At 39.3% G+C, this 23,271-nt stretch overlaps 1 protein-coding gene across 1 annotated transcript in view; it reads right to left on the minus strand.

Moving 5' to 3' along the window:
- Positions 1–3,184, minus strand: part of LOC137257395 (sodium- and chloride-dependent glycine transporter 2-like) — a 49,316-nt gene extending 46,132 nt beyond the window's left edge. Inside the window, exon 1 of the mRNA XM_067794726.1 lies at positions 3,001–3,184. Within this exon, the coding sequence (XP_067650827.1) occupies positions 3,001–3,184 (184 nt within the window). The remainder of the gene's footprint in view (positions 1–3,000) is intronic.
- Between the last annotated feature and the right edge of the window lie 20,087 nt (positions 3,185–23,271).

Genomic DNA, 23,271 nt, shown 5'->3' on the forward strand with positions numbered 1-23,271 from the left:
GTTTATTTCCATTTGCTCTTTCCAGATTGGACACTGTTTCGAAGAAGAAGAATGGACGCCTGAGCAGTTGGTGCATTTTTTAAAGTCACTGTCACAATCTTCTGTTGTGTGTGTCTTCTCACCACAGTGAGCACACACAACAGACAATGTGCAGGTAGATACACCGTGTCCATATTTCTGGCATTTAAAACACCTGAGCGGGTTGGGGATGTATGTATCAAGCTGAATATTACAGTAGCCTGCCTTCACTGATTTGGGTGCATTTGGAGAGGAAAAAGTACGTGTTCGTTTTGATGGTTTCGTTGCTTCTCCGGGTTGAAAAGCGCTTGACGTAGAGTACACCTTGATCCTTCATTTCAGATTCTATATCAAGGTCCGATATATCATCAAACAATCGATCCCGATCTCTCACGATACCTTTGCTTGTGTTCAAGGTTTTATGCGGAGAGACCGTGACCGGATTGCCCACGAAAGATTTAATATTCATCAAGTTGGTTGATTGTTGTCTTTTTCCGCATTCAATTAACAACGCACCCGAACGTAAGCGTCTAATGTTCTTAACGTCCCCAGCAATACCTTGAATACCCTTAGATAATGCGAAAGGGTTCAGCTTTAATGGTGTCTTGTCGGGAGTGTCAATAACAAGAAAACATGGCCAATACTCAATCGATAGAGACGGGCTGTGGTCAGTATCAACAAGATCAATTTCAAGTGGACGTTGTTTTTTTTTTCTGTTTTTTTTTTGTTTGTTTTTTTTGGGGGCGGGGGGGGGGGGGGGGGGGGGAGTATGTCATAAGCCATGGTTGGTGTCATATGGTTCATCATCCGAGCTCCCCACCCACCACGGAGTATCACAAGGACAATGCTGAAGCAAGCGGGCCTCCAGCTTGCAGCACCAAGGATACCCGGATGATATACTCCAGTAGAAGAATTATAAATAATTAGTCTACCAGATTGGCCCATGAGCCATCACCTTCTGGCACAAGACTCTAGGCAAATTTCATATAATCATAATTTGGATAATTCACAATCGAAAAAGTTACAGATCAACAATAGTGCCAAGACTAAAATTCACAACAATTTAGAATCAAATTTGCACAATGACACATACATAGTCCATGCACAGGGCTTGGCATGACCAGCCGATTGGTTGAATCGGGCCAATTCAACCACCCGTCTAGGTGAAGTAAGGGCCGAAGTGGTGTGTTGGGCAAATGGAACGCAGTTAAAAGCCCAACTGCCCTCAACCACCAGGATCCCGTCCTCCACCAACACGGGACGCAACCCACGGCAAACAGGTTGCCCAATTTAGTCGCCTCTTACGACAAGCAATGGGGTGCTGTGGACACATTCTGTCCCGGGTCCACACGGGAGAAGAGCACTTAGCGTTACCCAGCACCCACCACGAGGAGGTGGCTCTTCATGGGTGCCCCGGGGGATACAGAAGATGCTGCAATCTCTCTCCTGTCGACAGTGTTCAACCTGCATCACCAGCTCAGGTGGAGGTTGTGGAGTCGGGGAGTGCTACCCGACGCAGAACCCGTCCAGCCTGGTTGCAAAGGGACCAGTGGGTGACAAACTTCGGGGCCGTTATTCGTCAAGAATCGAAAGAGGAAGTAGTTTTAGTTTGGATTTTATTTTTACATAGTTTAGGTAACTTGTTTGGGGTTCGTTCAGTTTGGATTGTTTCAGTTCTTTCGATGATTTCTTGATCATAAAACCTTACGAGCTTTCATAAGAGTACCAGGTGTCCTTTTCGGTTGTTTGGTGTTCTTTTCAAAGGCATACTTGCCATCGAAATCTTAACCAATTCTGTTCAGATATTTTCACCAATATCTCTGTTTGGATATTTTCCATTCTTATCACTGGCCATTTTCTTGGCGCTACAAATGTTGAGGACAACTTTTTCTAAAGGGGGGAAAGATGTCGCCGAGTGAATGTGTCATTATTAAGCGTCATATCTGCAATAATTTTGCCATATCGTGACGAGAACAATCTAATTTCTATGTGAAAATGAATAAAGTTAGAAATCAGTCCTCGAAGGACAATCACTAAAATTAAATCACTATAGAGAGTAACATATGTCATGTTTGGGATTACACTTTCCTAGTAAAGTACAAATGTTACATGTGACCACTTTCTAAATGGGATTGTGTAACCACGCTATAGAACGAACGCTAATAAAATAATAAATGATAATAAAAAAACACGGGCTATTAATCACTAACATCCGAAGTTAGATCACCATACTAGGGGCCATGGAGATTTACAGTACCTTTGGTACATGCATGGACCTTAGCTGGATTTACACCATCCCTTCAGCCTTTGGTGACAGAAGCTTAAGACAAATCTAGCCATGAATTTAAAGATTACGAGCACATGCGTTCTACGATTAAAAAGTGGCAAGCTTAAATTTACTTTAAATGTGTTGGGACTTGCGGACCCTCTTAGGTGGACAATATTTTTACAATGCGTCAATCCCCTTTCAGGGTACAGTTACAAACAATTGAAGCTGATAATCTAAGCTACAAAAAATAGAACCTTATCCATTTACAAAACATATATAAAATTCATTTACCAAATCTTTCTCTCTCTCTTTTTTTTTTTTTTTTTTTTAAAAAAAAACACACTCATTAAATGATAAGTAACGTTATTGTTTCGATATTGAAATATGTGTGCCTTATGATGGAGAATGCAACACTGCCAAGCAGGATATGCTTGACAGAGACTCTCATCACAAGGGATGCAAAACGGAGGATCCTCGCCTTTCAATAGATATACATGTGTATATATTGAGTGATCAATACACATCTGACGACCTCTTTAAATCTGGACTGTCAACCCAGGTAGGTATAGGGTTTCATTTCATGTAATAAGACACATGTTATAACAGCGTTCAGAAACAATCATATCCTCTTCTACAATTCTAAAAACGCAGATGACGTTTTAATTCATATATATATCAGAACCAACAAATAACATTCAGTTGGTCACACTTACCACCACCATTTCTGTTACAAAGATAGGGAAATCTCCAAAGTGAGCCAAGGCCAACTGCATACCCAAGGAGAGACAGAATGTACTCTCTCTTCCTGGACCATTCCTCCCTGGTTCTTACTCGGTCACATTTTTCATTGGTGTATGTTTGACAGTGTCCGTCAAGAAACACGTCAGGCTCCGACATGATAGAGAGTCTCTGTACAACCCTGACGTCGATCGCGATTACTCTTGTACTGCGTGTCAGTCTCGCTACGTCTGGGATTGGTTGTGAACATTTTGCGCTCAGTTGATTACAATGTACATGTGTTCAAACTGAATCTAAGTGGGACATTTCCAATATCAGATAACATTTCACGACTAGTGGAAAACACTGAGCAGATGCCAGAAAATCACACTTGACACACGATTGTGCAACTTAGGAAACCACGCCACGTCATAATCAATAAAACACATGAGTTTGGAGTCATAAATAGCTAGTGTATGCCATTCAAAGCAGTTGCAGAGCAAACCCCGTGTTCCCGATGTAGGCTATGATGTTTCATAATATCGTCCTTGGAGGTGATGGCGTGTGGTACTGTTCATAAAGCCCAGGTCACAATTAGGTGATAGATAGGTGACCGACAGCTTAACTCCTGAGAGTTTCTAGGACTTTAGTCCTGCCCCACAACGAAACACATGACACATGTGGTCTCACCCTAGCCACGTGAGTTTGTTTAAAATTGCCTCTGTTCACCCAACAGAAAATGGGTACCTGGTGGAATAAATCATGTAACTATAACCTTCTAGCACCTAAAAGGCTGCTTGGGTTATCCGGGGTAATATTATGCTTGCTTTGACTGTTAGCGCTATGAGCATTCACATCGTCAGTGGAGTTTGGCGAAATATAAATGCACATATTATTATAATTATTGTTTTACAGCAGAGAGAGTTTGGGTGATCCTGGCACAGTCAGACTGGTAAAGCTCATCATCAGCTCAGGGCCCTCGCCCCCTCTACACGCAGCCCAGACAGCGAATGGGACTTCTCCCAGGAAACACTGCCTAGTCGAACCCTCCAATAACTTTCCGGAGAATATGGAGGCTCCCCAAAACTGCAGCATTCTGCATTACCAGATTGTCAGAAGGGCTGTGCTCCCGGTGGAGAACCCGGGCACCCGGGCACTCTCCTGACCAAGAGATCAGGAGGTACCAAACCAAAGGCACAGAGAACAATGGGGAGCCTGACGACAGTGTACTTGGGATACAGGCGAGACATTTTAAAGGCGAGGTCCGCATAGTTACCAGGCTTTTCCTGAATCTTGCCAATCACATTGCTGTCAAAAGGGACAGAAAATTCAATGATATAAATAATTTCATTAGTTTTATCAAAAAGGACAAGATCAGGATTGTTGACTGGAATTCGTCTCAGGCTGTATGTTGGCCTATTCCAGAGAAGCTTAAAAGCATCATTTTCCAGGACGCCCTGGACATGTTCAGGGTCGTACCATGGATGGACGTCGGGGTCAAAGCCACAGGCATGGCGGAGACGATAGTAAAAGCAGCGAGCCATGCCATCATGTCTTTTAAGATATGCTGTTTGTGCCAAGGAAGGGCACCCACTGACAAGGTGTTGGACAGTCTCTGTGAATTCATTGCAAAGACGACTTTTCATATTGATATTTTCTTTAAGAATCACATTCTGGCGATTGCGAGTATGAAGTGACTGGTCTTGAGCAGCAAAGATGAAGCCCTAAGTTTCACATTTGAGACCAACCGACTTCATCCTGGCAAAGGAATCGGTTGGATTGCTGTTCTGTTCCACACACTGCATGTACACTCGGTGCAGTGGTTTCTCAGACAGCTTCTCCACAAAGGACCGACTCTGAGCAGACTTGGTGAAGGACTTCACCTGGTTTACTCCCATCACTGTACCGTCCAGCAGTCCATCGCCATCAACAAAATCAACCTCAAATTTCAGGTTCAACGCCCTTGGTACGCTTAAAATAGCTGTGGAGTTCTTTGGTTTCATCGTGAGTCTTGACGTGCATCACCAGAGGATCATCCGATAAATAGATATGTGCAAAAGTACACAATAAAATTCTGTCATGAAGAGCTTCCACATTAATCAAACCCCGTCCTCCCGAATTGATTGGCATGTATAAACGATTAAGAGAGGAACGAGGGTGGTGCGCTCTGTTATCAGACATGATCCTTCTAGTCAGGTGGTCAAGACCCTGGATGTCTGGTTTTGTCCAGTCAACTACTCCAAAGGAATAGGAGAGGACTGGCACAGCAAAAGTATTGGTGGCTTTGACCTTGTTTCGAGTATTTAGCTCGGAGCTCCAGATTTTCTTTAAACGAGATTTATACTCGGCCCGAAGTTTATCTTGAATCTGGGCATTCTGGAGCTTGTCTCGAACTTGCATTCCAAGATAGGTGTAGGTCTGATCTTCCACAAGATGCTCAATAACCCCCCCACACACACACACACTCACACACACACACACCCCTTGTAACCTGACCGATCCATTATTGGTTACCTTGCCACGTTTCAAATGAAGAGTATTACATTTGTCGAGTCCAAATGTCATGCCAATATCATTAGAGAAGGACTCGAGAAGGAGAACCTGTTCTTTCAAATTGGTCTCTCCTTTGGCAAGGAGCTCGATGTCATCCATGTAGAGGAGATGAGTAAGAGGTGTTGGGGATCTGTGCTGAGGAGGCCCGGGATGGTAACCCTCCTCCCTATTGAGCAGAAAACTCAAAGGATTTAGAGACAGACAAAAAAAGCAAAGGACTAAAGGAGTTCCCCTGGAATATTCCCCTTCTGATTGGAATAGATTCTGAAATCTGCACCTCTCCTTGCGAGTACATCTCAAGTTGAGTCGACCAGCAACTCATTAAAGACTTGAGTAAATCAAGTAGTCGCTCAGGGAGGTCAGTACACTGAAGAGACTTCAGAATCCATTCGTGAGGGATAGAGTCATGTGCTTTTTTGTAATCTATCCAGCACATGGAGTGGTTGCGATGATACGTTTTAGCTTCTTCCAAAATCATTTTCTGTACAAGAAGTTGATCCTTGCACCCCCAACATCCCTTCCTCGCCCCCTTCTGCTCTCTGTAAATTATCTCATTGGACGAGCAATATGATGAAACGAGGTTCGTCAAACACCCTGTGAATAATTTGTATTGAGTATTTAGATATGTGATATGGCGTAATTATTATTATTGTATCTTTTTTCAGATCAGGCAGTTACATCGATCACCCTGAAGAAACATAGTGTTAAGCATACACTTCATTTGCTAAACTTTACAATTTACAAATACCCTGAGGACCTGGGTCATGACAGCTTTGTAATCAATTGCCAGAAATAATGATACTTCTAGTACATTGTGGTCCTGTATTTTTCTTTTTAAATCAGATTATATTATCTCAACTATAGAACTTTTCAGTGATCACTACTCGTCCACGCCTCGACTCCTTCGAATGACGTATATTCACAATGCTTTTAGACGGAAAAAATGTGAAAGCCATATGTTGCACGTACGTTCAGTCATTTACCATTATGTTCAAGTCTAATAAATAATAGTTGCTATCCATCCCCGCCGGCCATATTCTGATGCTTATTCACCATTTGTTTAGTGAGTAAAATCAACGCATTTATGCCATGTATTGTACGTTGGTTTTTACGTGTATGTTTTAGATATATTCATGTATATAGTCGTTGCAAGCACCATTATAATTTAGTGTAACTGCTAATTTACAGTACTGAACAATTTTCGCATTGATGAACATTACGAACATACGTTCGAAATTCTGCACAGCCTGAAACACGAAACAATTAAAATAAATATACACATGTAAATAGTGACTAGGATGGACGTTTATGGCGATATGAAACAGCCCACAGGAGTTCAGCACAACAGATACCAAACTCTATATCAAAACAAAACGCAGTCAGGTTCTGCTTTTTTAAGTTTCAGTTACCATCTCTCTGTTGAAATTAATGAATGTTCATGACCAAGGTTTGAGTCCACTTTCGGGAAAAGAATTAGGAAATGTGCTGGCCAATTTCCGGGTGGTATTGAGTATTTGATATACATGAATTTGTTTCGAACCGCCGTCGTTAGCCGGAGATTTCAAATGAAATATTCCCTTGCTTCAAATACTCAATAGCCCCCGGAGCAACACATGATGTTAATTGACATTGTGGCCAGAAAAGTAAACCAAAAGGCCCACATGCGTGCAATAATCGAGTAGTTGTAGAGTAGTGATGTATCATCAGCTGACGTATCGCTCCCATGGTTGCATCTGGAGCTACTCATTTGTGACGTCATTCCGACTTTACGTCACAATATATTGCTCACGACGCTACTACACAATTGCTTGCGATATCTCCACGCTGTGAATAGTCTTGCAATTTCCGGGAATCCAATACCTTTCGATCAGGCTTTTTTACAAATCACATTTCAGAATACTGTGACTTTTCGTTTACAATGTTGTTTAATGTGCCTGTTAGCGGGACTAAGGGTTAAGCATTCGCTCGGCACATGGACGCATGACAGATGGAGTGTAATGTCGCTGTAAATACACTGCCGAACAAAACAAATAAACAGGAACGAATGACACGATATGTGTCATATGCTGGAACTGGATAGGCGACTGTTCTTAGCCGAGTAACGATTAAATAATATTCTTCTTAAATGATTTAGTTGTCAAAAGTATACTTTTTTTGCAACATTTTAGATGAACGGGAAATACAGTTGAACTGTATTCAGAACATCGAGAGGGTCAAAGAAGTGTCAACGCGGGCCTGTAGTCATCGGCTCGTAGCGAATTAGCTCATGGTTTTGATGAACATTACGTTGACGAAGACAAATGAATACGTTGATGAAGGTGAAGGCATAGTTTAGTTGTTCAAACTTCTTTAGTTGGTTTCACATGACAAATAAGTATACATGAATGAGGTGAGCGGACTTCCAGCTCAACCCCATGGCCTTTCCTGCGAGCGGCATAATCCTGCTCGCGGTCGTCCCTACAAAGACAGCCGGTCTCCACACTCACATCTCACGTGCAGTATAGATGTGAGCATACACATATATAGTTTTTAACAACAATAGACAGGCACAAATTAAACAATGGACAGATGTGTTAGTTTTTTTCATTAACTTGGTATTGTCTGTTCTGTAATACACAGATAATATTCCGTTTGTATTTTACAAAATTCCCTAGAAAGCTCCCTTCTACATTTATCGAAATGTATGTAATTTGGACAACGTCGTTTGCTTCTTAAGGATTCCCGTCGACAACGAACGTTTCCATCCCTATCAGGATTAGGTGTTTCTCACCCAGTGACCAGCACGTTGACAGACAGAGGAGTAAATACTTTGCATGATAGATCACAGAGTACTTATTGCATTTCTGGTGATCACATTCGGTAGCTCGGGTCCTAAGAGTTTCTAAGACTAACAACAACAACAACAACAACAACAACAACAACAACATTGTGTTATATTTAACGTTTTATCTTTGAACGTATGCAGGAATGAAATATTCATAACTGATTATTTATGGATTATTTATGGATATAAGTTCGTTAAAACAAAATAAAAAAATATCACCAACTCGCGCTGGCATCGGTAGCAGCGCATTTAGAGTGCATATAGGTAGCGTTGCTGGTGTTCTGTGTGACCAGGTTGGTGTTCATTGGGAACAGCTGGGAATATAAAAAAAAGACAAAACACGACACATCGCAATATCTGTAATGTTTATACACTGTTGGTGTTATTGTGGCTAACATGTAAAAACTAATCGTTGCTGTGGTGATACTTAAGAAAATGACATGGTGCTATTTAATTGATATTTTGTGTGCGGAAAGAGGACGTCGACGGACTGATAAATGCATGTAGAAAAATTATGTAATATGCGATAATATGCTTTTCGCTGCGGTGAATATTAAAATGGCTATACATATCGGTTACAGTTACAAGTGCGTTTGGGAAGGTTTCGGTCTCTTATTTCAGATCATCAGATCACATCATCAAATACTAATTAAAAACCGGTGTTCTACAGCCTGTATTTTATATTGTTTTGTCCATATAGTTGTACTAGTTTTAACAGTTTATTTGTAACTGTGATATTCTAGTTGTTTTACTGTCCTTTGATGACAGATTTTAATAACATATGCATGTTTCATTTCAATATGAAACATGTTCTCGTCACGATATGGCTGAAATATTGCGAATTTAATGCGACATTAAATATCAACTCACAAATTCAAAGCTATAAAAAGATATTTTACACTAATATAATACTGTATGCAAGAGATGTTGCTTGTTTACGTAATATAATATTGATTGCACATGGTACCAAGCGTTGGATTATGTTGAAGTTAGTGAGTGAGTTTGGCAATCGTACATTGGGCATTCATCAGGTTACATGTAGACGCTACGTTATAATTTACCTAAGGTCGTAAGCTTTGTTTCTGAGTTGATTACGTTGCACAATTGTCGCAGGTACTACAATAGGGGAATGGCACGCTTTAGGCGAGCACTGTTTTAGGCGAGGATAGCTTGTAGTGATTATTAAAGTGTTTATGATATAGCCGAAAGCCATCAAAATATTCCTGTACCACATTGACGCCTGAATTAATGGCTCTCATGTATGCAACATATATATCACACTTAGGATTACACTTTCGGTAACGCTTAGATTCTAGAACCTACGGCTGATTTGGTGCTGGTGTGGGTGGTGTGCGTGTTAAAATCCTAACGATTAAGTGAGGACATACTTCATATGTAAACCCATTACCATTCAGAACCTCCACTGACACTGGTTGAGAAGCACCATGTTTGTGAGTGAAGTTGTATTTTCCGAATTTTCTCAAGCGTTATGAAAATGCCCAAATCATCACTCTGTTTAATTGTTGTAATTCTTGTAAAATCTTTGATTTTATTTCGCACATCCTTTAAACACAGCCTTTATTTTGTACATAACGTATTATTTACCCTGTGCGTATTGTCTCCAAGATACGTGCAATATGCATACCAATAATATTTCACTATAAAATTTGTGTAATTGTTTTGCACGTATTCAATAATATGGTTCAGATCCTGTTTTGCATGCATACTAAATTGACCCTCATTTGTCTCTTTCATTACTATCACATTGTGATGTTCCTTCTTTTCCTGCCAGTATGCAGTGTTAATGATTGTAATTATAATATTTATTCGTCAGTGTCCTTTTAGTATCTGCTGACGGAATTGTGAAATTCCATTTCAAAAGATATATATATATATTATCCTCTTTTTGCACCATTCCAGTGCAAGATACAAACGAAAATCCAAAACAGAGCATGTCAACATGGTGCTGATCATCCTAGGTGTGCATACTAAATCACTAAGCAACTTTCTTTCTACTCATGGTTAGACTCGGTATTAAAATGATGATGTTGGACGGTCATCAAAAGTCAACATGCTCTTTTGAAATGAAAAGAGGATTATATATATATATATATATATATATATATATATATATATATATGTATGTATGTATAGATAGATAGATAGATAGATAGATAGATACATAAAAGAGGATAATATATATATAGATATATATATATATATATATGTATGTATGTATGTATGTATGTATGTATATGTATGTATGTATGTATGTATGTATGTATGTATGTATGTATGTATGTATGTATGTATGTATGTATGTATGTATGTATGTATATATATATATATATATATATATATATATATATATATATATATATTATCCTCGGTATATATATATATATATATATATATATATATTGTTCCCAATAGCGGTACATCTTTATGTTACGTGCTAGTGTTAAATGCTGAATACTCAAGCTATGTTGTAACCAATCAGTTAAATCATTGATATCAACAACATATGGTTTAAGTTTGAAGTCTCTGTTAATCTGTTGTCATGTCAAAGGTTTCTTATGACCGTCACTTTACGAATCGTACCGAAAGCCTTCAAAATCGTATTGACCGGGGTCATGCCCGTTGAAACTTTTGTGACAACCCTTTATAGTTTTTAAGTCAAACTTCAAACTTCTTTATTCTCCTTCAACCACCCAAGGTGGTACAAGAGTACAGAAAATCGGACTGCAAAAAAATTGCAAGATGGGGCATAGTTAATGTTTAAAGTGTGACAGTTCGTATATGATTAATAATTCTGCAGTTTTTTTTAAGAAAATGAGCTCACAGAGTATTATCCACCATGCATTCCTCTTTTACTTAAACAACTCCATCGTTCTTGCAAGATGCATAGCACACAGTTATTAAATGGCTCGTTCACCTAACAGAAAATTGTTTTAAGTCATGGCACCATTACTGTCATTTATAGTACACAGATGAATTTGGATGGTTCTCTAACTGAGTCAATTGACTTTGGCGTCAGGTGTTTCTTGTGAGGTTCTAAGGCACTAGTCATAATTAAGAACATTTTCTCCCCTTCAGTCACCATGGACGGCGGGGTTAACTAATCGATGCAAGAGATTGCTGTGCACTACCTACCACTTTACGTCTTACCACTTCTGGTTATGTTCCTTTAATCCTCTTAAAAAGTCCTTGACTGCATTGTTTTCCGTCACAAGGGATAAATATTTCAATGCAAAAACTGTGAAGGCTTGCTTTTGTAACGTTAATTACTAGTTTATCATTGAACATTCAAAATATATTTTGATTTATATGTTGGAATTAGCTGTACTTGAATAATTGGTAGTGTAGATTAGTAACAGAGATTATTAGTGGATGTACCTTCAACGGGGGTTAATATAAAATGAATCATTGCCCTCTCGAGTTTGTACGTAAGTCCTAATCTAGTTAAATTTAAACATACCAATTTTTCAATCTTAGAATACACGATTGTGCTTCTTCATTTATTTTATGGCTATATTTGTTTTCAATCCCCTGTGGCTTAAGGCATTGTATATATTCAACTAGGGCCCGTGCAAGTAGCAAATGCACTGTACATATTGTATCGGCCTTTTTAATAAATCATTTTATTTCAATGTTAGTTGTTTATCTATAACTGTGATATACAAGTTGTGTTACTGTCCCTTGGTGACATAGTTTATATTATAACATTTTAAATTATTTATGAATTACCTGTTTTAGTAACGATGTGGCTGAAATATTGCCAAAGCGACATTAAATTTTACCTCACTCACTCTCGCACTCTTAAAATGTCACGACCGTTTCTGTATTCTTGTTGGATCAATTTACATGTCATAGAGGTCATTTCACCTCGTTAAATTCCCTGTTGATCACCAATTTCCTATCAGTTTCGTTTCCTGTTTAAGGGATTCCGTCCCATTGTGCAACTTAATGCGATAACCAGTCTAGAATGTTTAGACTAATTCATTTAAGTGGATACTTTTATAAGCACGTGTCTAAGCACGTGTCTAAGCACGTGTACATTGCAGATATATGCTCCTTTTAATCCTTGCAAAGACGGCGTACAGCGTGCTCTGTCGTTCAGCGACCTCTTACTAACTGAAACCTGGAAATCGTCAAAATCTCAAAACGAGGCTCTACCGCTTGAAAACTTTGGTGGTCTTTTACGGAAATGATAATATCAGTCGCATTGAGTGTTACAGAACTATGCTGAATAAACGCAAATAAACACATAACAAATGTAACCAGTGATCCGGATGCATTGTGCATCATTTTAAGACCTCATCAAATCGGGTCAGTCTGTGATTTCTTAGTTAAGGTATGCTGCCTCCATATAAAATGTAGAAATACGGCGTTATTAAAGTTTAAAATTAAAATTCATAATTTTGTAAATACCACTTTCCTGTGTAACAAGGAATTGGAATTCAGTGTAACCAGTGTTGTTTGTGGTGTCCATTTTCACTTTCACAAGGGAAAATTCGGATCGGTTGAAAAGTAGGCCAATGTCTGAGTAGGTTAATGAGAGTAATGTTTCGGTATCAACCGGCGTCGGGTATTCCACTGACTCACACTTACACACGTTTAATTTGTAGCCGCAGCAATCTGTTACAGCTGCTGCTCAGCCACTGATCTATATGCAGCTGGTTACATTTTATGTGGGGTTACATATTCTCTCACAGCTACTTAAAGTTAATGTTCCATGCTCTTTACTCAACTTGTAATACTTAAGTTCACTGTTTGACGTTGTGGTATTGCTTTCGATCGTTTCTGTGTTTGGTCAATATCACCCATGAATGGTGATAACAGCAGAGATGTCAGTGGTGAAACAACTTCAGTTCTTGGCGCAATCGTTTGGCGACCAGGGGGAAGATGCTCATTAAGTATATTGCATATAATAATAATAATGCACGGAACATGGATTGACCCACATATCATACACACAAACAGCAAATGCACCAGTATTTAGAAATATAATGATATGTACTTGAACTTTGAGTACAGTCTTATGCCAGAAGGCGATGACTCATGGGCCAATCTGGTGGATTAGTTATTTATATTTCTTCCCCTGGAGTATATCATCTGTGTACCCATGGCCCACTTGCGTTTAGCATTGTACTTGTGATGCTTTGTGGTAGGTGGGGAGCTCAGATAATGAAATCTACTAACCAAACATTGCTTACGAAACCCCTCAAAAAAGAGTATGCGTCCACTTGATGTTGACCCTGTTGATACTGATCATAGACCGTCTGCAGTGGCCATATTTCGTTGTGATTGAGACTCCTGACAAGACGCCTTTAAAGCTGAACCCCTTTGCTGTATCCAAGGGTATATAAGGTATTTCTGGGGATGTGAAAAACATTAGACGCTTACGTTCGGGTGCACTGCTAGGTGAATGCGGAAAAAGACAACAATCAACCACCCTGATGAACATTAAATCTTTCGTGGGCATTCCGGTCATGGTCTCTGCTCACAAAACCTTAAACACGAATAAAGGTATCGTTAGAGATCGGGATCAATTGTTTGCTGACCTTGATGTAGTATCAGAAATGAAGTATCGAAGTGTGCTCTATGTCAAGCCCTTAACAACTCGTAGAAACAACAAAACCGTCAAAACAAATACGTATCTGTTTAGTTTTTCATGTCGAAATGCACCCAAATCAGTGAAAAAGGCCACTGTAACATTCAAGTTGATACCTACATCCCCAACTTGCGCATTGTCTGTTGTGTGTGGTCACTGTGGTGAGAAGACACACAGAAGGTTGTGCACCAACTACTCAGGCGACCATTCTTCATTTTCTAAACAGTGTCCTCTTTGGAAAGAGCAAATGGAGATCAACAAAATGAAAACTACTCAAAATATCTCTCTTTCTGAGGCAAAAAAAACGGTAAAGAGATCTGATCTTCCAGAACCTTATGCTACAGTAGCAAAGGTATCATCTGAGTCTAGCTCTAAAATAACAACATCAACCACAGGCTGTCAAACTACATTGACTTGGGTAAATTGCGACTCTCCGAAGCTTTTGTACCCTGCTATACCATCCCAGTCTGAGGAATCACTTATAAGTACGTCCAAGTCTTCTTCTGATCACAAATCATCATCATCTCAGTCACACTCAAAGTCTCAATCGACAGCTGATAGTCAACAAACGGTGAAAAGTAAACCGAAACCAAAGCCTGATGCTTCAAAACAACAAAGTGGCAGAGCACCTAAAGGTTCAGAAAACAAAATTCAATTGTTTAGTAAATATGGGTCTCTTGAAGACATGGACGTTTCTGAAAACGTCCATTCTAGGAACATAGCTTGTCGCCCTCGAAGAGAATGCAGGGTAGATCCCCAATAGTGAGTGAGTGAGTGAGTTCATATTTAACATCACATCGACAATATTTCAGACATATCGTGACAGGAACATAACACTGAAATGGAATATATGTGTAATATAAAAAGCTGTCGACAGAAGACAGTAAAACACTAGAATATCAAAGACATGAATATTAAACCACCATGAAAAACTAAAACATTGTAATTAAAGAAGACAGGCTGTAGATCGCCAACTACCAAAGGTAGATCATCATACTGGGACCATGGGCACTTACAGTACCTGGAGGCACCCGTGGCGAGCCACCTCCTCGTGGTGGGTGCTGGGTAACGCTAAGATCTCGTCAACACCCCCGTAGTGGACCCGGGGGAATATTTGGTCCACCAACCCGTTTGCCGTGGGTTACGGCCCTGTGTCGGTGGAGGACGGGAGTCTGGGGGTTGAGGGCACTGGGGGCCTGTAACCGCGTTCCCTTTGCTCAACACACCCCTTCGACCCTTACTTCACCTAGACGGGAGGTTGAATGGGCCCGGTTTAACCAATCGGCTGGTCACGCCAAGCCCCTGTGCAATGTACGTTGGTGTGCACACATTTCATTTATATAAATTGGTATTTTCTGGACTTGGCTAAAATTGTATTCAACTTCATCACTTGTTTACTGTAAGCAAATACAAAATTACTTGCCTAGAGTTTAATTTGCCAGAAGGCGGTGGCTCATGGGCCAATCTGGTAGAAAATCTTCTTGATCATTCTACTTGAGTATACCCTCCTGGTTTCCCTGGTGTCACCTGTCGGAGACCCACAGGTATATGACATCGTCCTTGTTGACACTCCGTGGTGGGTGGGGAGCTAGGAGGATGAATCATACATGAATACACCATGGCACCCCCACTAAAGAAACGTTCTTATGAATCCGATGATTCGTTTTCTTCGGAGGATGAGACTCCTGAAATTGTCACAAACCCGGATAACTGGCCTCGTTTCCTAGTTATGTCAGCACAAGATGGTGGAGCTCTTAAGCTCAATCCTTTTACTGTGGCCAAAGGCATCGAAGGTTTAGCAGGTGATGTCAAAGAAATAAAAAAACTAAGATCTGGTTCACTGCTCACTGAATGTCGAAAGCTGACCCAATCGCATATTCTGCAATCATCTAAAGTCTTAGCGAATGTTCCTGTTGTGGTGTCCCCTCACAGGACATTGAATAGCAGTAAAGGTATCGTCCGTGACGTTGGACGTTGCCTTTCAGACATGAACGAACATGAGATTGTGACAGAATTGCACTCACAAGGCGTTACACATGTCAAACGCTTCACTGCCAAAAAGAACAACGAAACCTTCCAAACAAACACATATGTGTTCACCTTTTGTCTGCCTAAACACCCACAATCACTAAAAGCGGGGTACTGCAACTTGAAAGTTGACACATTTATTCCAAATCCTTTGAGGTGTTATACCTGCCAAAAATATGGTCATGGTTCAAAGTCTTGCCACAATCAAGCTGTATGTCACAGATGTGCTGGAAAGTGTGAAGATGGTACCCTTTGTGACAAAACTCCTTCTTGTGTTAACTGTTCTGGCCACCATCCATTTTCCTCCAAAGAGTGTCCTACTTGGAAGCTTCAGTATAAAATTTCACAAATAAAGCATCATCAAAACGTGTCATTTTCAGAGGCAAAAAAACTTGTTCTTTCACAAGAACAATCAGGCTCAACGTACCCTAACGCAGTTGCTGCATCTATTCAGACCTCTAAGCAAAAACCTATTACATATAATTCTGTAGGCTGCCAGACAGACTACACATGGGCACGGACTTCTGCTATCTGCTAATGTCCAGTCAAGGTCTTCACAAGTGACCTGTACTTCACAAACCATTGACTCATCCAAAGACATTCTTATATCGCAGACATCAACTGACATAGATACATCTCAGAAACGATCAAGTAACCCAGAACCAAATGTTCAACCAGCCTCAAATCACAAGTCAAAACAAAATAGTGACATTTTCAAAAATACTCAAAGTGGAAGAACCTCGAAAGGGGCGAATAATCATATCCAAAGTTTTAACAAGTTTGGATCTCTTGATGACATGGATGTGTCCGAGCAAAGCCATGGCAGGACTCATAGCTTGTCACCATCACGAAAGGGGAGGGGTAGATCTCCTGTTTATCCTCCAAAGAAGTAATGTCTTCACCTATACTACAGTGGAACTGTAGAGGACTTAAGAACAACTTAAATGATTTACAATTATTAATCCAAGATTATAAACCGTCAGCTCTCTCCATACAAGAAACCTATCTGAAACAGACAGATAATTTTCACCTACGTCAATTCAATGCGTATCACTATTTTTCTCCGCCTGGTGATAGAGCTACTGGTGGTGCTTCAATCCTGGTGCGACAAAATGTTATCCATAGCCCAGTTAGACTCACAACAAATCTCCAAGCCGTTGCAGTGCGACTTACGTTGCAAGTTGCATTCACATTGTGCTCTTTATACATTTCTCCATCATCAGCTGTTCAACTGAGTGATCTGCAGGCTCTTTATGATGAACTACCTAAACCGTGTTTAATCATGGGCGATTTATATGGCCACAATCCACTCTGGGGTGGCATAAATACAAACACTAAAGGTAAATTACTGGAGGAATTTATTTCAAACAACGATTTATGCATTTATAACGACGGTTCAAACACGTATCTTCATCCTTGCACAGGAAGTTATTCAGCTCTTGATTTGTCACTTACAGACTCTAACTTATTGAGTGAATTTGAATGGTCTGTCCACGATGACCTCTGTGGAAGTGATCATTTCCGAACATTGCTCAAATCTGTGAATCCATCTGATGTTCCTCCATCGTCACGATGGAATTTTAATAAGGCTAACTGGACTTTATATGAAACTCTCTGTCGTGAGAACCTTACACCTGAACTTTTTCATAATATTCCCGATGCCATAAAATGTTTTTCAGATAAACTAAATAATATAGCTGACGAGTGTATTCCTAAGTCCTCTGCTATTCCTCATATCAGAAAACCATGGTTTAACGATGATTGCAAACAGGCTAGAAAGGCAAGGAAGAAAGCTGAGCATTATTTTCGTCGCCATCCTATGGTCCACAACTTAAACAAATGTAAAATTTTAAATGCGAAAGCAAGGCGTACTTTCAAGCAAAGTAGAAGCCATTCTTGGCGAAATTATGTATCAAAAATTAATTCGCGTACGCCAATATCAAAAGTATGGAATATGATACAGAAAATCAAAGGTAAGGGTTCTAGATCTAGCATCCACCATCTAAAAGATGGGAACCAGTTACTAACTGATAAAGAAGATATTGCAAATAAACTTGGTGAGACTTTGGCCAAACATTCTTCTTCATCTAATTGTGTTCCAGAATTTCAAAAATATCAAAAACAGCAAGAAAAGAAATCAATTAATTTTAATTCAGATAATGGGAAAGACTACAATGAAACCTTTTCGATCCATGAGCTTCATACTGCTCTAGATCAGGCTCACAATACTGCTCCTGGGGCTGATAGTATACCTTATCAACTCCTGAGGCACTTACCTGAATCCTGTTTGGAGACACTCTTGCATATTTTTGATGATATTTGGACATCTGGCAACTTTCCTTCATCCTGGCGTGATGCTATAATTGTTCCCATCTCGAAACCTGGACGTGATCATACAGACCCTTCAAATTATAGGCCCATTTCACTAACTAGCTGCGTTTGCAAGACCATGGAACGCATGATCAATAATCGACTTGTTTGGTACATGGAAACCAATAACCTTATAACAGATATACAATGTGGTTTCCGTAAAAACAGAAGTACTATCGATCATTTAGTGAGTTTAGAATCTTTTGTGAAGAATGCTATGATTAATAAACAACATGCAGTGTCGATCTTTTTCGATTTAGAAAAAGCGTACGACACAGCATGGAAACATGGAATTTTAAAAGATTTACGTGACTTTGGATTACGAGGCCGTTTGCCGCAATTTATATCCAACTTTTTAAATGACAGGAAATTTCAGGTCCGAGTGGGTTCTACCCTGTCTGATCATTACCTTCAGGATCAGGGTGTCCCGCAAGGCAGTATTTTGTCTGTCACATTGTTTAGTATCAAGATCAACAGTTTATCAAAGGTTTTAAGCGATTCAATTGATGGATCACTTTTTGTGGATGATTTTAATATTTCTTGTCGTGGTAAGAATATGCATACTATTGAACGACAACTGCAGTTGTGTTTAAACAAAATACATAAATGGTGTCTTGAAAACGGCTTTAAATTTTCTAAATCCAAAACTAATTGTATACATTTCTGCCGTAAATACAAACCGCATAAAGACCCTGAACTATCTATAAATGGTACACCCATCAAGGTTGTAAAGGAGGCCAAGTTCTTAGGTGTTATTTTCGACTCACATTTAACCTTTCTGCCACATATCAAATCCCTTAAAGCTAAATGCCTGAAGGCACTTGATCTGTTAAAAGTGGTTTCCAACACAAAGTGGGAAGGGGACCAAACTACACTCTTGCACTTATACCGATCACTAATCCGTTCAAAACTTGATTATGGCTCCATTGTATATGGTGGGGCTTGCAAAAGCAACCTACAATTATTAGATTCTGTCCACCATCAAGGTCTAAGACTTTGTCTTGGGTCTTTCAGAACTTCTCCTGTTGACAGTCTCTACGTCGAGGCAGATGAACCATCTCTTACACAACGACGAACAAAGTTAGCATTACAATATATTACAAAACTATACTCGAACGAATCTAACCCTGCACATAACTGTGTCTTCAATCCTCTCTATGAGGATCTGTATAAAAAAAGTGTTATCTTGTTCCGCCTCTAGGACTCAGAATTAAGCCATTTATATCTGCTGCTGGCATTGACCTGGAAAATATAGCTCCTTCACGACTACTTTCTTCTCCTCTTTGGCAATTGGTTAGGCCCCAAGTTGACCTAACATTAACTACTTTTAAAAAAAACCAGAAACGAATGAATTACAATATAAACAAGAATATAATCATTTAAAGAATAAATATAGCAATTACAAATCCTTATTTACAGATGGGTCCAAGGAGGGTGGTGCGGTGGCATGTGCCGCTGTCATTGGATCCAGAATAATATCTTCTAGATTACCAGATAACAGTTCTATTTTTACAGCAGAAGCTAACGCCATACTAACTGCTCTTAAATATATTGAAAAACAACATAAACATAAACAGTATATACTCTTTTCAGACTCTCTTTCTTGTCTTCAGGCTATTAAAAATATTTGTTGTGAGCATCCACTTTTAATTGAAATTATTGAATTGTATAATGATCTTGCCACTGGCCAATACGACATCGTCTTTTGTTGGTTACCCAGCCACGTAGGCATTTCTGGGAATACGATGGCCGATCTTGCTGCCAAGGCGGCACTGAATAAATCTGTGACACCACTTCATATTCCATACTCAGATTTGAAACCTACTATTAGATCTTATATACGTGATCTGATGCAGAAGAAGTGGGACACCCAAGTGGGTGTAAATAAATTACATGCAATAAAACCTTACATTGGTTACACCTACTTGGGTTGTCAATCCAGACTTGAAGAGGTCATTATGCGACGATGTCGATATACATACATGATATACTCATGTATACTTGTTAAAAGGTGAGGATCTTCCATTTTGTATCCCTTGTGATGAGAGAGTCACGGTCATGCATATCCTGCTTGACTGTGTTGAATTCTCCATTACAAGCAATAAATATTTTAATGTCAGACCTGTCAAGGATCTTGTTAACACTGTTAATTCTCATTTAATCATTGGAATTTTAAAAGAAATTGATTTCTTGGTTGACTTATGAGTAGTATGCGCTGTAAATGGATGTATTTTAATGATTGGTAGTTTATATTAGTAACTTGAATTGTTAGTGGTTGTACCCTCAAAGGGGGTTGAAGTGTTGGAAGATTATTGTCTTCCTGAGAGGGTACGTAAGTACCAAAACATTCGATGTAAATTTAAATCTACCAGGTTTTTAATCGTAGTATTCTTGCTGTTATAATTTTGGCTAGCATTTTGTACACTCGTCAGCAGCTGAAGGGATGATGTAAATCAAGCTAGGGTCCATGCAGGTAGCAAAGGTACTGTAAGTACCCATGGTCCCTAGTATGGTGATCTACCTTCTGTTGTTGACGATCTATAGTCCGTGTTTCATATTGTCTAAATAGTGATATTAGTTTGAACTTTTCATGCTAGTTTCAATTAAATTTGTGATATTCTAGTTGTTTTACTGCCCTTCGTTGACAGATTTTTACAATATGCGTATATTTCATTTCAGTGTTCATTTAAGTGTTCTCTTCACGATATGGCTGAGATATTGCCGATGTGACGTTAAATATTAACTCACTCACTTACTTTAGAGTTGTCTCCCTGTAGGTGCCCTTAAGTTAATGGCGATGTGGTGGCACGGTGCTAAAAAGTTCAACAAACTGTGACTGTATGTATAAGACTGGTTGTTGTGTTGACGGCACACACACGTACGTACACGGCAGGTGTGTCATCATTCGGGCTATCTACATCTGTTTGCCTCTTCTTCTGATAACCAACATCCAAGAATGTCCGCTCGCTGTGTAAAATTCAGTATAATTTTTTCTCACTCTCAAAGCAAGACGTTGGTGAGTTGATATTATATTTGTGATCCGTTACTTCATATTTGATTCTGCTGCATTGTACAAGAAAGAAACCTCTATTGTGAACCGCTGTATCTTGCTCTTGTCTGCTCAATACATAATATTGAATATTTAAGACTTGTCCGTGTTATATTTTCCTGGTTCAGAGGGGATTTCTTCTACGTTTTGTCACGACAAATTATAAACACACTATTTACCTTAAAGGTCAACAACCTTTAATGAAATGTTAACTGCATACAGATCCAGAATTAACTTTGAATAATGCCCCAATTAAGGATGTCACGGAAGCAAAGTTTTTAGGAACTTCTTTTGATAAAAAATATATATGTTATACTAAATATTAAAAGTCGTAAGAATACAGTTTGAAACCACGTTATATCTTAAGGGTGGTATCAAATGTTACTTGGGCGGCATTAAAGAAACACTGAAGGATGAGGTCAAAACTCGATTGTGGTTGTTGCATTTATGACTCGTAATCATATGATGACGCCATTCACGATATCGGTCTTCGGTCATGTCTTGCATCATTAGTACTAACCCATCGACAGTTTGTATATTGAAACAAATGAACTCTGCCTTACTTTCCGAAGAATGAAATTGGCATGACAATAGTGTATATCAATGTCGCTACGATGCCGTTCATCCACCATTTAGCGACCACTGGCAACAATATCTGGAACACCAAACTCTACGCCATCTAGACATTGCTTGAAGGTCACACATGTTTTAGTCTTTCCCTCCTTGATGAGTGAGCGAGTATGTGAGTTTACTTTCACCCCGCACTCAGCAAAATTCCAGCTATGTGACAGACAATCCAGTAATCAACAGCATCGATCTGCGCAACTGGGAAACGATGACGTGTCAACCAGGTCAGCGAGCCTGACCACCCGATCCGGTTAGTCGCTTCTTACGACAAGCATAGTCGCCTCTAATGGCAAGCATGGGTGGCCTATTCTACCTCGATTCTTCACGGGTCCTGTCCATGATGAAGTTGCATTGCAGCAGGAGAACATATGACATAATTATATACACATTCATTTCTATTAAAAGGTGAACATGCACCTTCCTGTATCCCTTGCAATACCTTTATATTGTATTGTCTAAATAGTGATATTAGTTTTAACTTCCCATGCTAGTTTTAAATCAAATTGTTATATTCTAGTTGCTTTACTGTACTTCGTTGACAGATTGTTACAACATGCATATATTTCATTTAAATTCTAAATGTTCTCGTCACGATATGGCTGAGATATTGCCATTGTGACGTTAAATATTCACTCACTCACCCTTGCAATTCTCAACCAACAATGAAGCACATTTTGCTGGACTATGTTGACTGTGCACTTATCAGACAGCGTTTTCATGACATTTTGTAACCATTTAATTTTGCATAGTTAAAAGAATTCAAGCTATATGACAAAACATAAGTCAATAAGTCAGGCTTTACGACTGAATCTAATACTTCTTTTCAAAGTCATTCACATTACTGTGCTTCATAGAGTGTAATAGCAAAGATATTTCTCGCGAATAGCGGCAAAATAGCTGATGTGTTGCAATGCAATTTTCACTAGCTCACTCTCTAGTTTCATTAAACGGCAAATTAAACCAGCAAGTCTATTTCATCACCACTATCTTCACTTTTATTTTTTATTGTGTACTATCATCATTAGTCCAAGAAAACAAACGTAAGGACAAAACATGTAAATCGCAATGATTATGAGGCAAGTATGTTCACATCATTAAGTCGAATGGGAATCGATGATGATGTAGCACTGTCATCATGTAGGTTTAGGATGTATTATTGCCCATAGACGCGTGCTTCAATATCAACTGACACATATTGTTAA

Source organism: Haliotis asinina, chromosome 12 (genome assembly GCF_037392515.1).
Source record: "Haliotis asinina isolate JCU_RB_2024 chromosome 12, JCU_Hal_asi_v2, whole genome shotgun sequence".
Lineage (NCBI taxonomy): Eukaryota > Metazoa > Mollusca > Gastropoda > Lepetellida > Haliotidae > Haliotis > Haliotis asinina.